This window comes from Pan troglodytes, chromosome 9 (genome assembly GCF_028858775.2).
Source record: "Pan troglodytes isolate AG18354 chromosome 9, NHGRI_mPanTro3-v2.0_pri, whole genome shotgun sequence".
NCBI classification, from domain to species: Eukaryota; Metazoa; Chordata; class Mammalia; order Primates; family Hominidae; genus Pan; species Pan troglodytes.
The window spans coordinates 11209650-11230971 of NC_072407.2; the positions used below are offsets into that span (position 1 = coordinate 11209650).

General features: G+C 37.8%; 2 protein-coding genes across 6 annotated transcripts in view; both read left to right on the plus strand.

The window, feature by feature from the left end:
- NLRP14 (NLR family pyrin domain containing 14) overlaps positions 1-21322 on the plus strand; it is a 123164-nt gene that overhangs the window by 72515 nt on the left and 29327 nt on the right. For 4 of the 5 annotated variants that reach the window (XM_063782682.1, XM_063782678.1, XM_063782680.1 and 1 more), the window contains one exon: positions 1923-4041. The exons of the other annotated variant lie outside the window; for it this stretch is intronic. In XM_063782682.1, coding sequence (XP_063638752.1) covers positions 1923-2124 — 202 coding nt within the window. In that variant the 3' untranslated portion in view covers positions 2125-4041. Of the gene's footprint in view, positions 1-1922; positions 4042-21322 lie in introns of those variants that run through there. 5 annotated transcript variants of the gene reach the window in all.
- Positions 2116-4041, plus strand: RBMXL2 (RBMX like 2). Its single transcript, NM_001246649.1, is given in 1 exon segment — positions 2116-4041. A coding segment is annotated over 1 exon segment (1179 nt). The 5' UTR covers positions 2116-2260; the 3' UTR covers positions 3440-4041.

Below are 21322 nucleotides of genomic sequence, written 5' to 3' on the forward strand. Positions count from 1 at the left end.
ATAACCATGGAAGTTAAGAGTCAGGAGATTTTTTGTTCCCCTATAGACACTAAATATAATGTCTTAACATATGTCCCTGAGTTGTCTTTCAGAAACCCAGATCCCACCAAACAATTCCACAGACAGGTAGACCTCAGATAAGAGGGAACTGGGGACTAAACTCTGACAACCATTCTTTGTTCTAAATATCTTCCTGAGGGGCCTGGATGGAGTCACACTCAGGAGCCAAAGCTCATTCTTTTCTGCTGACTGCAAATTCTCTTCCTTCACCAACTGCAAATCAGAAAATCTTTGAATCTACCTATGACCTGTAAGCCCCCCACTTCAAGAGATATCTCTCCTTTGGGCCAATACCAATGTGTAACCTCCATGTATTGACTTATGATTTTGTCTGTAACTTCTGCTTTCCTGAAATTTACATTTTCCTTTAAAAACCTTTACCTGTAAGCCATCAAGGAGGTCAGAATTTAAGAGTAGCTGCCTGGTCTTCCTTGCTTGGAGCCCTGCAAATAAATGCCCTCCTTTTTCCTGCTGCAAACCTCAGTGTGGCTATCTGGTCTTATTGTGCCAGGAGAGCATATCTCAGTTAGGTTTGATTAATAAGTGGCACAAGTGAACCCTCTGGAGTGATGGAAATGTTATAGATTTTAATGTGGGTCATGGTTACATGGATATACACATGTAAAATTAAGCAGTAAACTTGATTTTATAAGTAAATTTATAAACTTAGCATTTTTAAGTTAGCATTCAATAAAAACATTAAGGGCAGTCATTTGAAAAAGTAGAAATAGAAGGCATAACTTCTTCCATAGTGGAGGAAAAAGAAACAAAGACAAATCACTACAAGAAAAGGCAAGAAAGATGGAAAAAAGGAAGAAGGAAAGGTCTGGCTGATAGCAAAGATTTAGGAAGAAATTGCAAAAGTACCGAAAGATATAAGCATCACACAAAATGGACTAAGGTAAAAAGGTTTTTACGAATAATGAGGATCATTACATAAAAAAGGTATTCACCAGAAATACGTAGCAATTCTCAATTTTTATATATCTCACAATATAACTTTAAATTACATGAAGCAAAAACCAGACGTAAAGACAAAGAGAAATTTACAAATCCACAATTATGGTAAATTTTAAGACAGTTCTAGTGTTTGGCAATTCTATCAAATAAAAAATAAGTTAGAAAAGGGAAGATTTAAATATCAGAAAATAAGAAAGAACTTTGTCCAACATTTAGAGAATACACTTTCTGCTCAGTATATATGGAACATTAATTACACCATATTAGGTCACAAAGCAAGTCTCAACGAAAAACAATGGATATCGTACAGAGCATATTAAAAAATAACCAACAGATACATATGTTTGAAAATTTACAAACATACTTCTTTAATACATGGTCCAAAAAGGAAATAACAAAAATGAGAAAATCTTAGGAACTGAACAACAATGAAAACAACATATATTACAGCTCAAGGCATGATATTAACCAGTGCATAGAGAATAAGTTTTAACCTTAAATATAACAATTAGAAGAAACATTTTTTAAACTCTTAATGTGCTGTCTTATTTAAAAAATTAGAACAAAATAATATAAACAATAAATCCAATAAATGTAGAAAGAATAAAGACAATAGCACCAAATAAAATCAAAACAGAGGATAGACAAGGCTAAAAGCTGATTAGTTTAAAAAGATCAGTAAGGTAAAATTTAAACTTGTAAACTGTTATTACTCTATTTTTCAATAATTGAAAAATGATTTTTAACTTAATAATTTTAGTAATAATTTAAAAAATTCATACTATTTTTTTCTGTTTGAAAATGGTTTGGGTAGCTTAGGTTTGGGATCATTACAATTATTCTCATTAAAACTAATAGAAAAAAAATTTTTTCCACCTAACGGCTTTTCCCTGAGCTTTCAGGAGGCCATTAAAGCCGTTAAGACCGGGTCAGGTGAACAGGAAGTTAAAGACTGAAAAGGAGACACAAAACTGCCGACTTTCCCGACGGCGAATCGGCCCTCTGGAAACAGCCGACCAATCACAGGCAGTAGGGGCGCGCCCTGCAGCGGGGCTCAGGCTGCGGTTCCGTGGACTCGGCGACTACGCGCCGCCTGACCAGTAGGAGCCGCCCTGGACGAGCGAGCTCGAAGGCTGCGACTGGCGCCGCCTCGCCGCCTCACCGCCTCTCACCGCCTCCCACCGCCTCACCGCCTCCCACCGCCTCCCACCGCCACTGACCGACCGTTCGACCGGCAAACATGGTTGAAGCGGATCGCCCGGGGAAGCTGTTCATTGGGGGCCTCAACCTCGAAACCGACGAGAAAGCCCTCGAAGCCGAGTTTGGCAAGTATGGCCGCATCGTCGAGGTGCTCCTGATGAAAGACCGAGAAACCAACAAGTCGAGGGGCTTCGCGTTCGTCACCTTTGAAAGCCCCGCAGACGCCAAGGCCGCCGCCAGAGACATGAACGGCAAGTCCCTGGATGGTAAGGCCATCAAGGTGGCCCAGGCCACCAAACCGGCGTTCGAGAGCAGCCGGCGGGGCCCGCCGCCTCCCCGCAGCCGCGGTCGCCCGAGGTTCCTGCGCGGAACCCGCGGGGGTGGCGGCGGCCCGCGGCGTTCCCCATCCCGGGGCGGGCCCGATGATGATGGCGGCTACGCGGGGGATTTCGACCTGCGGCCCTCCAGGGCCCCGATGCCCATGAAGCGTGGGCCGCCGCCGCGCAGGGTCGGCCCACCCCCCAAGAGGGCCGCGCCGTCGGGCCCGGCTCGCAGCAGTGGCGGTGGAATGCGCGGGAGGGCCCTGGCCGTGCGGGGGCGAGACGGCTACTCAGGCCCACCGCGCCGGGAGCCGCTGCCCCCGCGCCGCGACCCCTACCTGGGCCCGCGGGATGAGGGCTACTCGTCCAGAGACGGCTACTCGAGCCGAGACTACCGCGAACCCCGGGGTTTTGCCCCCTCGCCCGGGGAGTACACCCACCGCGATTACGGCCACTCCAGTGTCCGGGACGACTGTCCCTTGAGAGGCTACAACGACCGAGATGGCTACGGAGGTCGCGACCGTGACTACGGGGATCATCTGAGCAGAGGCTCCCATCGAGAGCCCTTTGAGAGCTACGGAGACCTGCGCGGCGCCGCCCCAGGACGGGGGACACCGCCATCTTACGGAGGAGGAAGCCGCTACGAGGAGTACCGGGGCTACTCACCTGATGCCTACAGCGGCGGCCGCGACAGTTACAGCAGCAGTTATGGCCGGAGCGACCGCTACTCGAGGGGCCGACACCGGGTGGGCAGACCAGATCGTGGGCTCTCTCTGTCCATGGAAAGGGGCTGCCCTCCCCAGCGTGATTCTTACAGCCGGTCAGGCTGCAGGGTGCCCAGGGGCGGAGGCCGTCTAGGAGGCCGCTTGGAGAGAGGAGGAGGCCGGAGCAGATACTAAGCAGGAACAGACTTGGGACCAAAAATCCCTTTTCAAAGAAACTAACAAAAAAGAAGAACCTGTTGTATGGTAACTACCCAAGGACTAGTACAAGGAAGAGTTGTTTTTACCTTTTAAGAATTTCCTGTTAAGATCGTCTGCATTTTTATGCTTTTGGGAGAAAAAACTTAAAATTCGTTTAGTTTAGTTTTGGAATTGTTAACGTTTCTTTCAACAAGCTCCTGTTAAAAGTATATGAACCTGAGTACTAGTCTTCTTACATTTACAAGTAGAAATTCGATTAATGGCTTCTTCCCTTGTAAATTTTCTTGATAAATGAGGCAAACAGTTCTAAGATCTTTGATAAACATCTGCTCACCTAAAATGGAAAAATGGATCATTCTGCTCATTTAAACCAACTAGATTTTGGGTGGAGAGTGGGAGGGATTGGTGTATGCTACTCTTAAGATTTCAGGGTATCTTTCAAACTGAATCTTTGTTTCCAGTATTAAAAAGCAAACAACCAGCAACAACAACAACAAAAGTGATTTAGATCAAATGTTTATGTAAAGAAAATTATTTTCACTCAGTAAATCTGAAAAGTAAATGGATAATGTTGGCCATGTTTTGCCTTTTTGCTTTTTCTTTGGGAATCTACAGGATCACCTGTCCCCTCACTCCCAAAAGTACTATCTATGTTTTGAACAACAGTGGAATACTATATCAAAGATTTGGCCAACCAACCACAAAGCTACAAAACAAGCACATCCAAAATCCTTCAATTGATAGCATTCATTTTCACTACCAACAAATTTATTAAGAAACAAGTAGAAAATAAACCAGTGGTCGACTTGGGGACCGTAATGGCTTCCATTCCTAACTCCAAGCTACTTGCCTTTGGCTCTAGAGCCAGCCACTGAGTCCTGTGGAGAGAGTTGAGCTTCTTCCCTTAGGGGTGGAGGAATCAAAAGTGAGCAGCTTCAGAGCTCAGGAGCAAAGGTCAGAGAATCCCTGAAAGAGCTTGGCGTTTCAACCTCTGAGGATCTCAAACTGGCATGAAGGGGCTGGTTTTCCTGTCCACAAAAGTCGAGGGGTTGGATGGGTTGTTTCCTAGTTTTAAGGTGGGGAGAAGGGCTTCAACAGAAAAAGATTAGAATCTTTCTCCAAGATCTGTCAAGAGGAACGTAAGTTTCCTCTTAAACATCTTTTCCATTCAGCACCTGTGGATTCCCCAATTTATCTGTGAGAAAGGTAATTGCACAGTCAAGGGACTGTAGCAACCAGAGAAAGAAGGATGGGGTTAAGGTTGATGACCCATGTTCAGTGTAATAATTGCTGGAGGAAACAGATAAGGGAACAACAGCAAAAAGTACTTAAAGGGATCTGAATGCAACACACATACACAACTTTTAACAACATGATTTTTTTTGACAATAATAAAGTAGGTGCATTAAAGGAGAGGACACACTAGTGGCTCAGAAGAGCAAATGCAAGAAATAGCTAAAAAATGATCCAGGAATTAATCTAGCAAAAATATGTAAGATCTTTATGAAAAAATTAATCTTTATTAAAGGACATAAAAGAAGAACTATAAGAGATTGATATACTCATGGTTGGGAGGACTTTATTATAAACTATTCTCAACCTCATCAAATTAATTTGGAAAAACAATACAACTTCAAATGAAGTCACTTCATGATTTTTTTCACACAGCTCCCCTCCCCTCTTCCCGAATAACACCATTTATTTGTGTTGATCAATGATGGAATAATAAAAGATTTGGTAAACCAACCACAAAAAATCAATAGCTTCATTTCACCACCAACAAATTATTAAGAAACAAGTATTTAGAAAAGAGACACTAATGGGAGATATAGCTAATCTTCAAATTTGCACGGTGGAATAAAGAGCAAGAAAAGCCAAATCAATTCAGATGAACAGTTGTTAGGAAGGACTCATCCTACAGATACCAAGACTTATTACAAAGCTCTAGCAATTTAATTGTATGATGTCAGCAAACAAGGATAGACAGGCCAATAGACCAAAACTGTGATCCTAGAAACAAGTCCACTTCTGTCACATTATGCAACAGAGGTAATTTTAAAAGTCATTGGTGGCAAAATGAACTTCTAAAAAAAAAAGACTATTTGTTAAAAGTGAGATTCCATAACAGCATACACAAAAATACATTCCAGATGGTTTGAAGATTTAAATGTGAAGAGGAAATTTTTAAACACTTAGAAGAAAGTGAAGAAATGTATACACCACGGTGGGGTTGAGAATTCCATTTTAAGACAAAAAGCACAAACTTGGAAAATATTGATAAAATTTTCCACATTACTATTAAGGTATTTTAATGATAAAAGTGACTATTAACAAAGTGAAATTTCAAGCCATAAATTGGAAGAATATATTTACATTGAAATGACTTCCAAAAGAATGCTTAAAAATCAATAATAAGAAAAAAACAAGAAAAAAATGGACAAAGACTTACATTTTTGATAGATGTATAAATTGATACAATCATTTTGGAGATAATTTTAGCAATGCCTAGTAAAGTTGGAGGATGCATACTTTACGACCCAGAAATTCCACTTCAAGGAATGGACTTAAAGAAATTTGTGCATATTCACAAGGAGATATGCACAAGATTGGTCAGTAAAGCACCCTTTGAATGTTTACAACAAAAGTAGTCTACCTGGAGTGGATCAACTGAGATTTATGATGAAGCTCAGTGTAGAAGCTAACATGAATCAGCCAGGTCTACATGTATCATTATGATAAATATCAAAATATTAATATTTGGTGAAAAAGGCGAATTGCATAAATATAGGTATAGTAAACAAAATAGGATTTGAATGATAGCATGAAAAATCAGGATATTTAGAGTTAAGAGGAAAGGGAAAAGATGGGAGGAGGAGTGGACTTTAGCTGAACGTTTTATGTCTTTAAAAGTGATGGCTCTGAAGCAAAACTGACAAGTTTAACATCTGAAATTTCTGTGGTCTGTACGTTGGCATCTCTTATTCCGTAAGTTCAAAATATTTTATAATACAAATTTTAATATTAAAAAATAGAGCTTAGCATACCACCCAGCATGTAATTACTGAAAAATGTTTGTTATTAATATGCTGAAACTCAGCTGCAACATTCTTATCTTGGCAATGATGCTTTCTCCTGGCTTTGTTCTTTCATCAATATGGGTGATGCCTTATTCTATTTAAATGAGTTTTTAAAACCTTTCTATCTCGAACTGTGCCCACAGCTTGTTTACCATCATCTCAAGGGTAGAACCAGCAATACCTGAGAACCAGATCTTAGAGGAAGGTGCAGTTTTTCCTTTTGTTGTCTGTTTTGAAGTGTAATAGTGATGAAAAACGTTTTCCAATCAACAAGCTGTTTCTGAAGAGTAATCTCCTGAATATTGAAACTATTAATAAAAACAAAGTATTAACATTAGGAAAATAAAGACTCACTGGAGTTCAGTGAGTTAATTTTAGAGATTATAGCATACAAAGGTTGTAGATCTCTCATACATATATAATACAACAGTCTCAATATTTCTTTACTGGAAATATTTTTGTAGGAAAATATGCCAGAGGTCTAGTCAATTGAGAACTCTTTATAATCACTTTCATAACGATGAGAGAGAGAGAGAGCTTATCACATGTTTTCCAGAACTCACCCACTGAGTAAAATTTAAGGAATTTGTATCTCAGTGAAAACCTTTATATTTTCTATCATGTGCTTTTCTCCGATTACTCCTGAAACCCCATCTCCTCCATATTTCCTTCCAAAATGGTTTCAGGAGTATTCAAATTGTCCATGTGGCAACTGACAGCATTACCGAATCCCCACAAGATGAAGGCTGAACATCTTCTGTTTCTGATCACAACCGGAATTCTACTGTGGCTCCTGGGACTATCTTAAAGAGTGCTAGAGGTAGAATTTTTTTTTTTTTTTCCCATAGGGCAATAGTTCCCTTTTCCCCTTGCCTTAGGCCAAGTGAGATAGAGAAGGCTTCTCTGCTAGTGTTCCTCCTAACTGGGGCCTCTAACATTTTTCAACCTTTATGTGGTTTCCATGCCCCCTCCCTTTTAGCCTTTATTTTAAAAGTGATGTAACTTTCCTTCTTTTCCTCCATATAAATGTTCTCTCTGGGGATAGTTACTGTGTTCTCATAAATGTTTTCCTCTTTAGAATGTGTTTAAGAACTCACCAAGCAAAATAAGGCTGTATTGCTCTTGCTGTGCACACATGATATCCAATGCTCATGGCGATTTCTTTCAGAACCTACATGTTCTATTTGTGGTGAAGTTTATTCTGAAGCTAATTACTCTTACAGTGTAGCACATCTAAGAATGATTTTTAAATGATTTTGATAAATATTTTGTGAGTGACATTGAACATATCAAGCACAGAAAATTAGAGGAACTACATAGCAATGATGTCCTTGTTGAATGCATCTCACTATCATATTTATTAAAGTGCTCAAGGGGAATAAAAAATATGAGGACCTATTATGAAAATTTTAGAGAAAACATTAGGAAGAAATAGTAAAGCTTTCTCAGGTTTGAAGGCTGCTTGTTATAGTAGAGAGAGAATCTTTTGCTCATATGCAGAAGCTCTCATTCTGTTATTCATGTAGCTTGGACAACTTTCTTAAAACTTTGGACCTTCCGTTTTTTTCATGTGTGGTGATAATACAGTTTCATCATATTTGTGGAAGTTTTAAATAAGATGACTCATATACAGCACCCAGCACAGTGCCTGGAATGCAGTGGTGTTCGTTAAGTGGTAGTATTACGGCATTCTGCAAAGCAGTAGCACAGACTTTCCTTTGGAATTTATCATTTATATTCCTAGTAAAATTGCTTCTATACTCAAAAGTCTTCAGAAAAAGTACACTTGAGAGTTTTAATTGTATTTACTCAAGCTGCACTCATCCAGCTTGAAATCTTGGAGATATATTTGACTCTTTATAGTCCCCATTAATTTTCTGCTGCCTCTTTCTTCTTCACCTCTTCAGTTGAGGGGACCAGAACTTCCACCATGGGCTCAGTGCCCCATTCCTAACCAGTCTGAAGTAAAGCAGGTTGATGTTATTATAAAGGCTTGATTCCTTCTTATCTATTAGGGTTTAGAGTTATTGCTCTCTGGCATAATTGGCTTAGACTCAATTTTGCCCCAGAAATAAAGTGCCTAGTGCAGTGCCTAGATTTTTAAAAAATGTAGCTGTTTTTATTGTTATTTACAGTTGACTCAGGCTTTGGGGCACCTAGAGAAATCTCTGAGTTGAAGAGTGTAGTAATTTAGAATAAGTAATATGTAATCTTGTAGACCTGAATTTAAATCCTGTGTCCACCATTCACCAACTGTGATCTTGGTCGGGTTACTTAATTACTCTTTGTGTTTTTTTCCCCTTACCTATAAAATAGGGTCAAGAGTGCTCCCCTCATGAGATTGGTTGTCTATCCATTTATTCATTGAATCTAATTTTTATTTATGTAGTACCCACCAAATGGCAAACGCTGTCCTAATATCACGCCAACTAAGGCAAACAGAAAAGCAGCACCAAGATCACAGTTAGTGAATGATCTTGGTCAGGTTGCTCTTTGTTTTTTTCCCTTATCTATAAAATAGGGACAAGAATGCAATCATACTTATTGGCCAGATTAATATTCATTAAGGACGATTCACAGAGACAGTGGAGTAGTACTTGCTAGTTGCCCAGATGCATTCTGTGGGAATACACAGAGATTTAGCATGATTGGACTTCATCTTTGGGAGAGGAACTCCCACATTTGGGCTGTGGGGCTTTTGAGTTGCATAATATAGGAGATTCCAGCCCCTACCCTGGAATAACTAGGGGTTAGGATATAATAGCAATATGTCATGGCAGAAATAGCTATAACCCTGTCACTTCAGTGCTCATGGTTGTGGATTTGCAGGAGTTGAGGACTTGATAATAACATCAGTCTGCCCTAGACAGGTTGAGAATGGGTCACTGAACCTTGCAGTCAACAGCTGGAGAAGGGAGAGACAGTAGAATGTAAATGGGGCTGGGAAGAACATGTTTTTTGTGAAAATACTTTTATCTAAGGTGGTAAAGGGCTGGAGTCAAAGTCTTGTAATTGAAGCTGTATGGAAGCAAAGCAAACTAGAGGCAGGACTTGCTGCATCAGCATTCAAGATTGGGAATGTACTAACATTATAGCTGCAGGGGTAACTGTGGCCCAGGCTGTGCAGCTGACCATGATTGACTGCATTAAAAATGGGCTAAAACCAGCTTTCAGTGAAATTTGCAGAAGGCCAATCCTTTCCAGGATGCCAATCTACTGAGGATTAGTTTTGGATAAATTAATCCTTGTCTCTTAGCTAAGCAATGGAGACATATTGGTGAGCCAAAGTAGACGTTATTAATCCTCACGTGGAACCGTTTTCAAAAGGTAAGATAGACTGGTTAAATTGTCATACAAAAAGCAACCTTTTAACCATGACAAGCACTATGAAAGAGAGATACATAGCACTATGAGACATATTTTTAAAAGCTTGATGTAGTATAACAGGGATCCCCAACTCCTGGGCCAGGAACTGGGCTGCACAGCAGGAGCTGAGTGGTGGACGAGCTGGCAAAGCTTCATCTGTATTTACAGCCGCTCCCATCACTTGCATTACCGCCTGAGTTCCACCTCCTTTGAGATCAGCAGCAGCATTAGATTCTTACAGGAGCATGAGCCCTATTGTGAACTGCACATGTGAGGGACCTAGGTTGCATGCTCCTTATGAGAGTCTAATAGTTGATGATCTGTCACTGTCTCCCATCACCTCCAGTTGGGACCATCTAGTTGCAGGAAAACAAGCCCAGGGCCTCCACTGATTCTACTTATGGTGAGTTGTATAATTAATTCATTATGTATTACAATGTAATAGTAGTAGAAATAAAGTGCACAATAAATGTAATGTGCTTGAATCATCGTAAAACTATCTCCCCCGACTCCCTGGTCCCTGGAAAGGTTGTCTTCCACAAAACTGGTCCCTGGTGCCAAAAAGCTTGGGGACCACTATAGTATAGGACAGCTAGAGAATGCATCCGTAAGTGATATTTGAACTAAGATGTGAAGGATGTATAAGAGCTAAAGTTCTGTGAAAATTAAATGAGATAATATATAAAAAGCATGTAGCACATAGTAACCCTCAGTGAATGAAGACTGATTTTCTTATACCTATTCTCTTTTGACATCAAGGTAGTTTTTGCTGGGAGTTTGTGCTATATAAATAAAGGTGAAGGAATGCAGGTGAATTACTAACAGACACTAATTTAAGAGAGCATATCTTGAGATTGATTACCAGGAGAGGGGAAATGAGAAAGACAGAATGTGAATCAACAAATAGGAGAGTCAAATAATGTGAGATCAGTTCAAGGTCAAACTAGTAAGAAAAAAACAGATGAAATGAAGAAGTTGGGAAAAAGACAAGTATTGGCTGGATTAATGCCCTGGGAGTAACTACTGATACCCCCTTTAAAGTCTCAGAGCCAAGTTCACAGATAAAGTAGCTTTTAAAGGTATCAGGGTTGTTTGAATCTGAGATGAATCAGACACTCTTTATCCTTCAGGCACTCATAGTTTAGTGTGGGTAACATTTTTCTGCATAAACTACCTAAAATGCAAAACAGAGCAAGAAATGTTATCAAATAGGCGTGGGCAATGTGCTAAGCAAACCAATTAATTCTGATGAGGAGGCTTTCCAGAGGTGGTAAAATTTCAAGATATTCCATGAAACAGGGAAACTCCTCTTTAGTGTGTGTATGTTATCCACTTTAAATACAGCTAGGTTCATTTGTTTCTATTTGTAATTAATTTTAGGGGTGTCTTCATCTTGTTGATTTTATATCCCATCTCTGCTAATTTACATGGAAACTATTGAAACTTCTGAAGATGGGAGTGATTATCTGAGCTGCAGTTTGGCACCTGAGAGATGGACCGAAGAGAAAGGTTGGAGGGAGAGAGCCATCTAAACATACTAAGGCTTGCATTTTTATTTGTATTTAAAATTGCCCTAGTTGATTAAGAAGCTGAGTGGAGGAAAGCATGCTTCCTGACACGGAACAGAAGTTACCATATGATAACAGTCCACTAGATGTCACTAAAAGCTCAAGGATTGGTGCTTTATGTTTCCTTTCTTGAACCTGCCCCTTGGAACTTGAACTCTAGGGTCTGTGGATTTAGGCTAGGTGCTGCTTATGCTTTTAACTGGAAATCCCCATATAATCAGATACTGCACGTTATGTACAGTTGAAAAGACCAGAAGTATATCCAAGTATATATGAGCATTCAAATTGGTGGGAAAAGTAATTCAATAACTGATGCTGATTTAATTGGCTAACCACTTTGGAAAAAAGTCCTAATGATTTTGATCATTATACACCAAAATGAGTTCTAGGTGGATTAACTTTTTTTAGGTAGGATTTTAACTTTTTTTTTAAGTGTGGTAAAATACATATGACAAAATTTACCATCTTAGCCATTTTTAAGTGTACAAGTTTAGTGGCATTAAGTACATTCACATGGTTGTGCTGCCATCACCACCATCCATCCATAGAACTCTTTTCAACTTGCAAAATTGTGGATTAATTTTTTTTTTAATTGAGATGGAGTTTCGCTCTGTCACCCAGGCTGGAGCGCAGTGGTGTGATCTCGGCTCACTGCAACCTCTGCCTCCCGGGTTCAAGCAATTCTCCTGCCTCAGTCTCCTGAGTAGCTGGGATTATAGGCATGTGCCACCACACCTGGCTAATTTTTGTATTTTTAGTAGGGACGGGGTTTATCATGTTGGTCAGGCTGGTGATCCGCCTGCCTCGGCCTCCCAAAGTGCTGGAGATTACAGGACTGAGCCACTGTGCTCAGCCAGATTAACTTTTTAAATGTAAAAATAGAAACAACAAAAAGTTTAGAAGAAGATCTATTTGTGTTTTTATATAATTGAGTTTTGGAAAATTTTTCTAAGCCCAACAGTAAAGGAGGTATCAAAAGTTATATATTGATAAATTTTATTACCTAAAGATTAAAATTTTGTTTACATCTAAATGCCTCAAAGTTTATTCATTTATTATATATATGAATAATTTATCATATATTCATTATGATGTGGTTATAGGACTTGCTGGTTTTCAGCAATGGAGCTGCTGTCAGTTCCTAGGGACCTCCCACAATTCCTTGCCATGTGCTCTTCTCACATGTCCTTTTACAATATGGCAGTTTATTTCTTTTATGCCATAGCATAAAAGCTCAGATCTCTCTTTTATGATATCAATCTAAGTAGCTCAGTTCTCACCCTAAAGTTTTAGGAAAAATTAATAAATAAGGAGTATTCACTCTCTAATAAGCATGCATATTATAGAAAAATATGTAATGAGAAGCAGAAATACATTAAAAATTAGTGTATAGATTACTTAACAAAGATAAAGCCCACACAACATCTAGTTTCATCCAATATGTTAATATCTTTTTATAACTCCCTCTTTGTACTTCCTCCATGGAAAAGATACATGGGTAGGACATGAGGACATCCTGGGTATTTGGTATGGTGTTCTTTGCTGGGTACTGACTATTTTTAATTATTTTGACCATTAGCTTCCTTACAGTTAGCATATTATCACTTAACTTGACAGTTGTTTTGAATTAAGAAATCTCACAATCAATCTTGAATTGGAACTGATATGTGTGCTTTTAAAAACAAAATCTATAGTGTTGTTTGGTATCAAATCCAGAGTTAAGCTCAGCTTTGTCAGAATGTTGGGGCATACTTCCTTCACAATGGCTGCTTTCTAGTGGCAGTTGTCAGGGTATAACTTGAGGTTAAACCATTCTCAGTGTTCCATTCCCTGGTTTAATCATGCCCTTACCTGAATCCTTCAACTACCTCACAGGCAGCAATTCATTGACTCCTATCTGGTATGAGATTGTAAACTGAAAGATGTCCTGATTTCCCCGTTACAAGATGATACTGTCTTCTGTTTTATCCATCAGCTATCTTTATCAGTAACACCAGAAAATTATATATAATATGATTTTATCTCTAGTCTCAAATTTGTGCTGATGAACTTAATCATCATAATGTTCTTATTTTCATTTGTGTTTTGTCTTATTATGTGGCCACAAATACATAGACAGTGTATGTGGTTTTAGCCTTCCATTGTATCTGGAAATTTAGTTGTTATAAGCCATTTCTTGTAGACCTTATTCTGTATTTGTATGAGATTCTAAACCTTCTACAGTGGCTACAATTATGTTGGTCCCTATCAAAATCAGAGATCTGGGAAAACAAACCATAATGTTTATATTTTCCATTAGGGGAAACGTTCTTGGGAAAGTAATCACTCTGGGTATTTAGACAGCCTGGAAATGTAGTTCCACTTTTCAGATGCTTACTGGTTTCCACGAAAATGGTCATTCCATGAAAATGTTCCGTTGAGGCGGAATGAAGGGGCTCATGACAGGGAACCACTGTGTGCTTGGCGTTGTCCTCAGCCTTCTGTCCACTCATTTAGTATAGACCAGTATATACTACTGGCTGAGCATGGTTCTGAAGGGCAGAAATGCAAATATGAGACACTAATTATGATCTCTATCTTTGAGGATTTATTTCTCAGCCTTGTGAGGAAGAAAAACACTAACTAGAAATTGCAATCCAACTCACATATGAGTACAAATGAAAACACTTCATCCTGGAAGCAGAAAATACGCTTCTGCTTTGGAATAGAAGCAAAATTGAAGACTAGAAGTGAACCTGAAAAGAAGGCAGAAGTGAAGTAGGATCTGCATAAACTGTTACATGTTTTCTCTTTTATGTCCAGTTAAATATTTTTGACAGTAGAACTGCAAAAATACTTAACATTGAATTGAAGAATTTCTTTGTAGAAGTGTTGAAGAAACACCATTTCTCTGATTTAAGGAAGTCATAAATATATTTGAATGTTTGATATACTAAAATTGTTTAGCAATATTAGTTTTCACTAAATGGATTTTATGACCTCAGTCATAACACTGCTTTATTTACTTTTATTATTTCCAGTGGAGTAAACACTCCACATATAACTAATATATTTGGATTAACTCCTCTGTCCTTCATTTGTTTTAGGAAGGATTAGCAACAAAGCTAGATTTAGGATCCTCGCGGGAGGGGTGTGCTTTACTGAAACACTCATTTGATTTTATAAATGTTTCTAGATATCCAGGAGAGATGGAATTAACCAGTCCTCAGCTCCTTAAGGATGTAAGTGCTGGCTAACCAGAACAATAACTATCAAATTAAAAATAGCAGTGGAGCGGTACTCAATCTAGGGCTAATCCAGTACTATGGCAACAAGCACTATTCTTGGCCCTAGTGAGGGACAGGTACTGCTCCTCCTAATCATTTTGGGTTGCTCTTTCCCCAGTCTCAGATAGCTTCCTCACACATTTGCATGAATCAATACTTGGCTAAATATTCTAGGTGGACTCTCTGGAGATGTCTGGAGTTTTTTCTTAGTGCAGCCTCTTTTCTCTGTTACTCTGGCCTGCAAATGGTAGCACCTTTTTTCCCTTCTGAACTGTTGTCTTTCTATCTTCAACTAAGGTTATCAGCCAAGCTCTGCCTGAGTTCCTCCTCCCTGATTTCCATAAAAATAGATATTTTAATGGAAAAATATAATTCATAGAAATTGACTCAAGGATAAGTAGGATATATAAATAGGGTAATAACCATGTAAGCAATTTTAAATCTGTGAAAGAATTCTCTGAAAGCATGCTTACTTTGGTTAGATTGCAAATAAGTAAAATAAAATAATTTCCCTGCTATATAAATCACTGAAGTATATTTTAAAAGACAGACAATATTTAAGTTCATCTTACAAGCCAGTGTAAACTTGCTATCAAAATCTGGCAGATATGAAAACATGAAAATTATAAACACTTTTTACCCATGAATATAGGTAAGAAAATATTCTAAATAATAGTAAGAGTTGGATCACACAAAGTATTGAAGAATATCATGAACAAATAGGAGTGTGGTTTTGTAAAACTTATTAATAATTTATATTGGTAGACCAAAAAAAAGTCACATGAGCATCTCCATAGACGCCCATGAAATATTAATAAAAATTCAATATCCGCTTTTGATACGAACTCTTGGTAAACCAAATGTAGAACATGGCAAAATGTATCAATCTCAAGGTATCAGCTGACAGAAATTTTAATCGTAAGAAGGAATCTGAAGTAAGAAATGAGAAATTTATGATTGATCTAGAATGTCAGAAAATGAAAAAAAGCAAGTTACAAAGGGAAGTAAAGGAATAAATAATATTAAAATATAATTATTTGCTGACAACATGATTATTTACATTTAACTTTTTAAAATGAGGAAGGACCTATGCTTTCAATGTCAAGAATGAAAGTATTTTTGCCCACCACCCCATTTTTTAAAAAGAAAACTACAATGTATCAGTTTCCTAGTTTCTTCCCATCTCCCTTTGGCAGTTTTGAATGAAATCATTGGGATTTTAAACTTTTACAATTTATGTTATAGATGCTCTGCCAAAAATAGTGACAAATTACATTCAATTCCATTTGGATATTTTTAAATTACATAGATTAAATTTTGTTTTCAATACTTACTACCAATTTTTTTTTAATAGCATCTTCCCTTTTATTAAGTTAAAATGTTAACAATTGATTTTGTGGTTGGCTGAAATAGAACCAGTAATAACTTTTAAGAATGGAAATGTGGTTGGTAGATTTTCTGAGTTCTTATATGGTTGGTAATATCTTTCAGCAGATTTTCTAATGAATGTGTGCTTGATCAAATAGAAAACGTTCCTACTGTATATCTGTCGTTTTTAAGATTCTTTAGCCAATGCTAAACTGGCATTTTTTGTTATGGTGCAGAAATCTGAGGCCAGCAGGACACTATTTTTCCTTTCACCTTTTCTTTCTAGTGAGAATTTATTTTTTTAATCCTTAACATTCACAACTTTTATGAAGCTATGCCCTCTTAGAAAATTATATTTGCTTTTAGTTGAAGTTAGACATTTCATCCCCCAAATTCAAGCAGTCTCTTAGTTTCAGGCATGTTTGTCTTTTATTTCATTGATTTTGCTTTTCTTCTGTTGGTTTCTCTTTTGGGGATGGTCTTTACATGCATATTCCATGTTCTTGATTTGTCCTCCATGTTGCTAACATTTTCTCTCCTTAGTTAAGTCTATATTGGGTGATACTGAGTTATTTCTCTTGAGGTTTAGTTTTTCATTAAAATGTATCTATATCTAGTTCATTATCTCAATTTTTTCTCCTGACAAATCTTCTGTTTGCTGACTCCATTAAAATAATTCAGCAACTATGCTTTTCAAGTCTTGAAAAAATATTTCCTGATCTCATATTGTGCTTTTTTCATAATTTTCTATTTTAGTTTCATAAATCGTAATGTCCCCCCCAATCTTTTTGAATGTGTGAATTATAGATTTTTCGATGATTTTTTCTTTCTAGGAAACAGGTCAGTTTACTTGGGGTGGCAGAGGGTGAAACATTGCTGGGATTTGTCAGCTTGATCCCTCTTTTTCAGTGCTGAGCATTTTTACAGTCCAATTATCTTTTTTATTTTTCATTATGTCTATGGAGGAGTGTCTCTGTTATATCAGTAGGAAATCAAGGTGGCTTTTTCAGAGACTGTGTTGGTTCCTTTCAAATATTTGAAACACTGACAGAAGGAGACATTTTAGATTTCCTCAAGGTTTACATTGCCATTTTAGAAATCTAGAAGCCTATAAGGAAAATTAAAACTGTAGAACTAAGAGCAGCCAACACAGAGAGCATTCTCTTGGTGTTCTAAAGCTAGGATTCCACAATTATTATGACAATTCAAGTTAGAGAGGTGTGCGTCCTCATCTTTCCTCCTTTTCTTGCTCCTTCTCCACTGTCGTCTTCATCCTAGTAGTAGCATTTATTTTGTCTTAGTTTTCTATTTAATGTTTATTGAAAAATGTATCATACCTGCATAAAAGAGCATAAAATTATTTATACACTTTACAGTAAAGCTGTAAAGTGAACACATGTGTAATCACTAACTAGATCAAGATAGCACACAAGAAGTCCTTCATTGCCTCTCCCCAAATGTAACTCCTCTCCCTCCTGGAAGTAACCACTTTCCTGACTTTTGTAAAATCATGTTCTTGTTTTTCTTTATATTTTAATAACCTAGTTATATTCTTAAGTAATATGATATAGTTTTGCTGAATTTTATAATTTTATGTGAAAGGAATTATATATGCTTTTTTGCCTTTTCTTTACATTAGTACTTTATTTGGGATATTTATTTTTTTGAATGAGGTTATAATTTGTTAATTTTTGTTGCTATCTGGTATTCCATTGCATGACTATAACACAATTTATTCTTCCATTTTATGGTTGTACATGTCAGCATCACTTCTAGTTTGGGACAGTTATAAACAATGCCACTCTCAACATCCTTGTATTTCTGTACCTAGAGTGATTGCTAAGCAATGCCCAACTGCTTTCCAAATGTGATAATTTCAATATATCATTCACCTAGCTGTAAATATCTATTGTTTCACCCCCTTTCCAACCCTCGATATCATCACATATTCACTTACCAATCCATTTAGTGGATGTTCAGCTCAGTGTCAAAGCAATCCCCAGGCTGTGTGAGTAGGTGAGGCAGTTTATGTCTGTCTTGCTCTTACCCTGAGAGCACAGCTCTTTGGATTCCCAGCTCTATGAGAGGAAGGTCTCCTTTTAGAATCCTCATCAATGTGTACCGTGGATTTGGTCTTCTGTCTTCCGAGCCACAACAAGCCTTGGAAACTACTGTTAAAGTTCAGAGGACTTGGCAAATGCTGTCCTATCAAAAGTTCCTTCGCTTACATATTGACCTGATAACTCCTTACTATTTTGGCATATCTTTGATGCATTTAACATTTTTTTGTTATGTCTTTTGTTCAGTTTTTCGAGTTTTTATGAAATGTCTCCAGAGCAGATTGGGTGGGTCCAAATATTAAGTCCACACTTTTTGGACAACGTAATTTCCCGTAAGTTAATTGATTGATTGATTGATTGATTGGTGTATAAGCATCCCCCTTTCTCTGCAATCTCACCAGCATCTGTTATTTTTTGACTTTTAAAAAAATTTAGTTCCATAGTTTTTGGGGGAGCAGGTGGTTTCTGGTTACATAGATGAGTTCTTTAGTGATTTTTGAGATTTTGGTGTACCTGTCACACAAGCAGTGTACACTGTACTCAATGTGTAGTCTTTTATCACTCACCCCCATCCACCCTTCCCCCTGAGGCCCCAAAGTTCCTTATATTATTCTTATGCTTTTGTGTCCTCATAGCTTAGTCCCACTGATAAGTAAGAACGTACCACATTTTGTTTTCCATTTTTGAGTTATTTAGGTTGGTACAAAGATAATTGCGGTTTTTGCCTCAATTTCAATGGCAAAACCACAATTGCTTTTCACCAACCTAATACTTCACTTAGAATAATGGTCTCCAACTCCATCTAGGTTACTGCAAAAGCAGTTATACACACACACACACACACACACACACACACACAGAGATATACCACATTTTCTTCATTTATTTGATAGATGGACATTTAGGCTGGTTCCATATTTTTGCAATTGCAAATTTTGCTGCTATAAACATGCATGTGCATGTTTATATAATGTGTCTTTTTCATATAATGACTTCTTTTCCTCTGGGTAGATACCCAGTAGCGGGATTACTGGATTGAATGGTAGTTCTACTTTTAGTTCTTTAAGGAATCTCCATACTGTTTTCCGCAGTGGTTGGTTATACTACTTTGCATTCCCACCAGCAGTGTAAAAGTGTTCCGTTTTCACCACATCCATGCCAACATCTATTTTTTTTTTTTAATTATGGCCATTTTTGCAGGTGTAATGTTGTATCTCACTGTGGTTTTAATTTGCATTTCTCTGCAAATTCGTGATGTTGAGCATTTTTTCATATGTTTGTTGGCCATTTGTATATCTCCTTTTGAGAATTGTCTATTCATATTCTTTGACCACTTTTTGAGATTGTTGTTCTTCTTGCTGATTTGTTTGAGTTCCTTGTAGATTCTGGATATTAATCCTTTGTCAGATGCATAGTTTGTGAAGATTTTCTTCCACTCTGTGGGTTGTCTGTTCACTCTACTGATTATCTATTTTTCTGTGCAGAAGCTTTTTAGTTTAATTAGGTCCCATGTATTTATTTTTGTTTTGTTACATTTACTTTTTGGTTCTTGGCCATATCTCTTTGCCTAAGCCAATGTACAGAGAGTTTTTCCCATGCTGTCTTCTAGAATTTTTATGGTTTCAGGTCTTAGATTTAGGTCTTTGATCCATCTTGAGTTGATTTTTATGTAAGCTGAGAGATGAGGATCCAGTTTCATTCTTCTAAATGTGGCTTGCCAATTATCCCAATATCATTTGTTGAATTAGGTATCCTTTCCTCACTTAATGTTTTTTGTTTGCTTTGTTGAAGGTCAGTTAGCTATAAGTGTTTGACTTTATTTCCGGGTTCTCTATTCTGTTCCATTGGTCTACATGCCTATTTTTTAAAATTTTTTTTTATTATACTTTAAGTTCTAGGGTACATGTGCACAACGTACAGGTTTGTTACATATGTATATATGTGACATTTTGGTGTGCTGCACCCATTAACTTGTCATTTACATTAGGTATATCTCCTAATGCTATCCCTCCCCCTTCCCCCCACCTCACGACAGGCCCTGGTGTGTGATGTTCCTTATCCTGTGTCCAAGTGTTTTCATTGTTCACTTTTACACTGTTGGTGGGACTGTAAACTAGTTCAACCATTGTGGAAGACAGTGTGGTGATTCCTTAAGGATCTAGAACTAGAAATACCATTTGACCCAGCCATCCCATTACTGGGTATATACCCAAAGGATTATAAATCATGCTATAAAGACACATGCACACGTATGTTTATTGTGGCACTATTCACAACAGCAAAGACTTGGAACCAACCCAAATGTCCATCAATGATACATGCCTGTTTTTATACCAGTACCATGCTGTTTGGTTAACTATAGCCTTGTAGTTTCAAGTCGAGTAATGTGATGCCTCCAGATTTGTTCTTTTTGCTTAGTCTTGATTGACTAAGTGGGCTCTTTTTAGGTTCCATATGAATTTTAGGATTTTTTTTTCTAGTTCTGTGAAGAATGATGATGGTATTTGGATGGGAGTTGCATTGAATTGGTAGATTGCTTTTGGCGATATGATCATTTTCACAATATTGATTCTACCCATCTATGAGCATGGGATGTATGTGTTACCATTTGTATAGTCAGTGATTTCTTTAATGAGTGTTTTGTAGTTTTTCTTATAGAGATCTGTCACCTCGTTTGTTAGGTATATTCCTAAGTATTTTATTTTATTTTTTTGCAGCCGTTGTAAAAGGGATTGAGTTCTTGATTTGATTCTCAGCTTGGTCGTTGTTGGTGGATAGCAGTGCTATCAATTTGGGTACATTGATTTTGTATTTTGAAACTTTACTGAATTCATTTATCAGGTCTAGGAGCTTTTTGCATGAGTCTTTAGGATTTCCTAGGTATATTATTATATCATCAGCAGACAGCGACAGTTTGACTTCCTCTTTACCGATTTGGATGCCCTTTCTTTCTTTCTCTTGTCTGATTGTTCTAGCTAGGACTTCCAGTATTATGTTGAATAGAAGTGGTGAAAGTGGGCATCCTTGTCTTGTTCCAGTTCTCAGAAGGAATGCTTTCAACTTTTCCTCATTCAGTGTAATCTTGGCTGTGGGTTTGTCATGGATGGCTTTGATTACATTAAGGTATGTCTCTTCTATGTTGATTTTGCTGAGG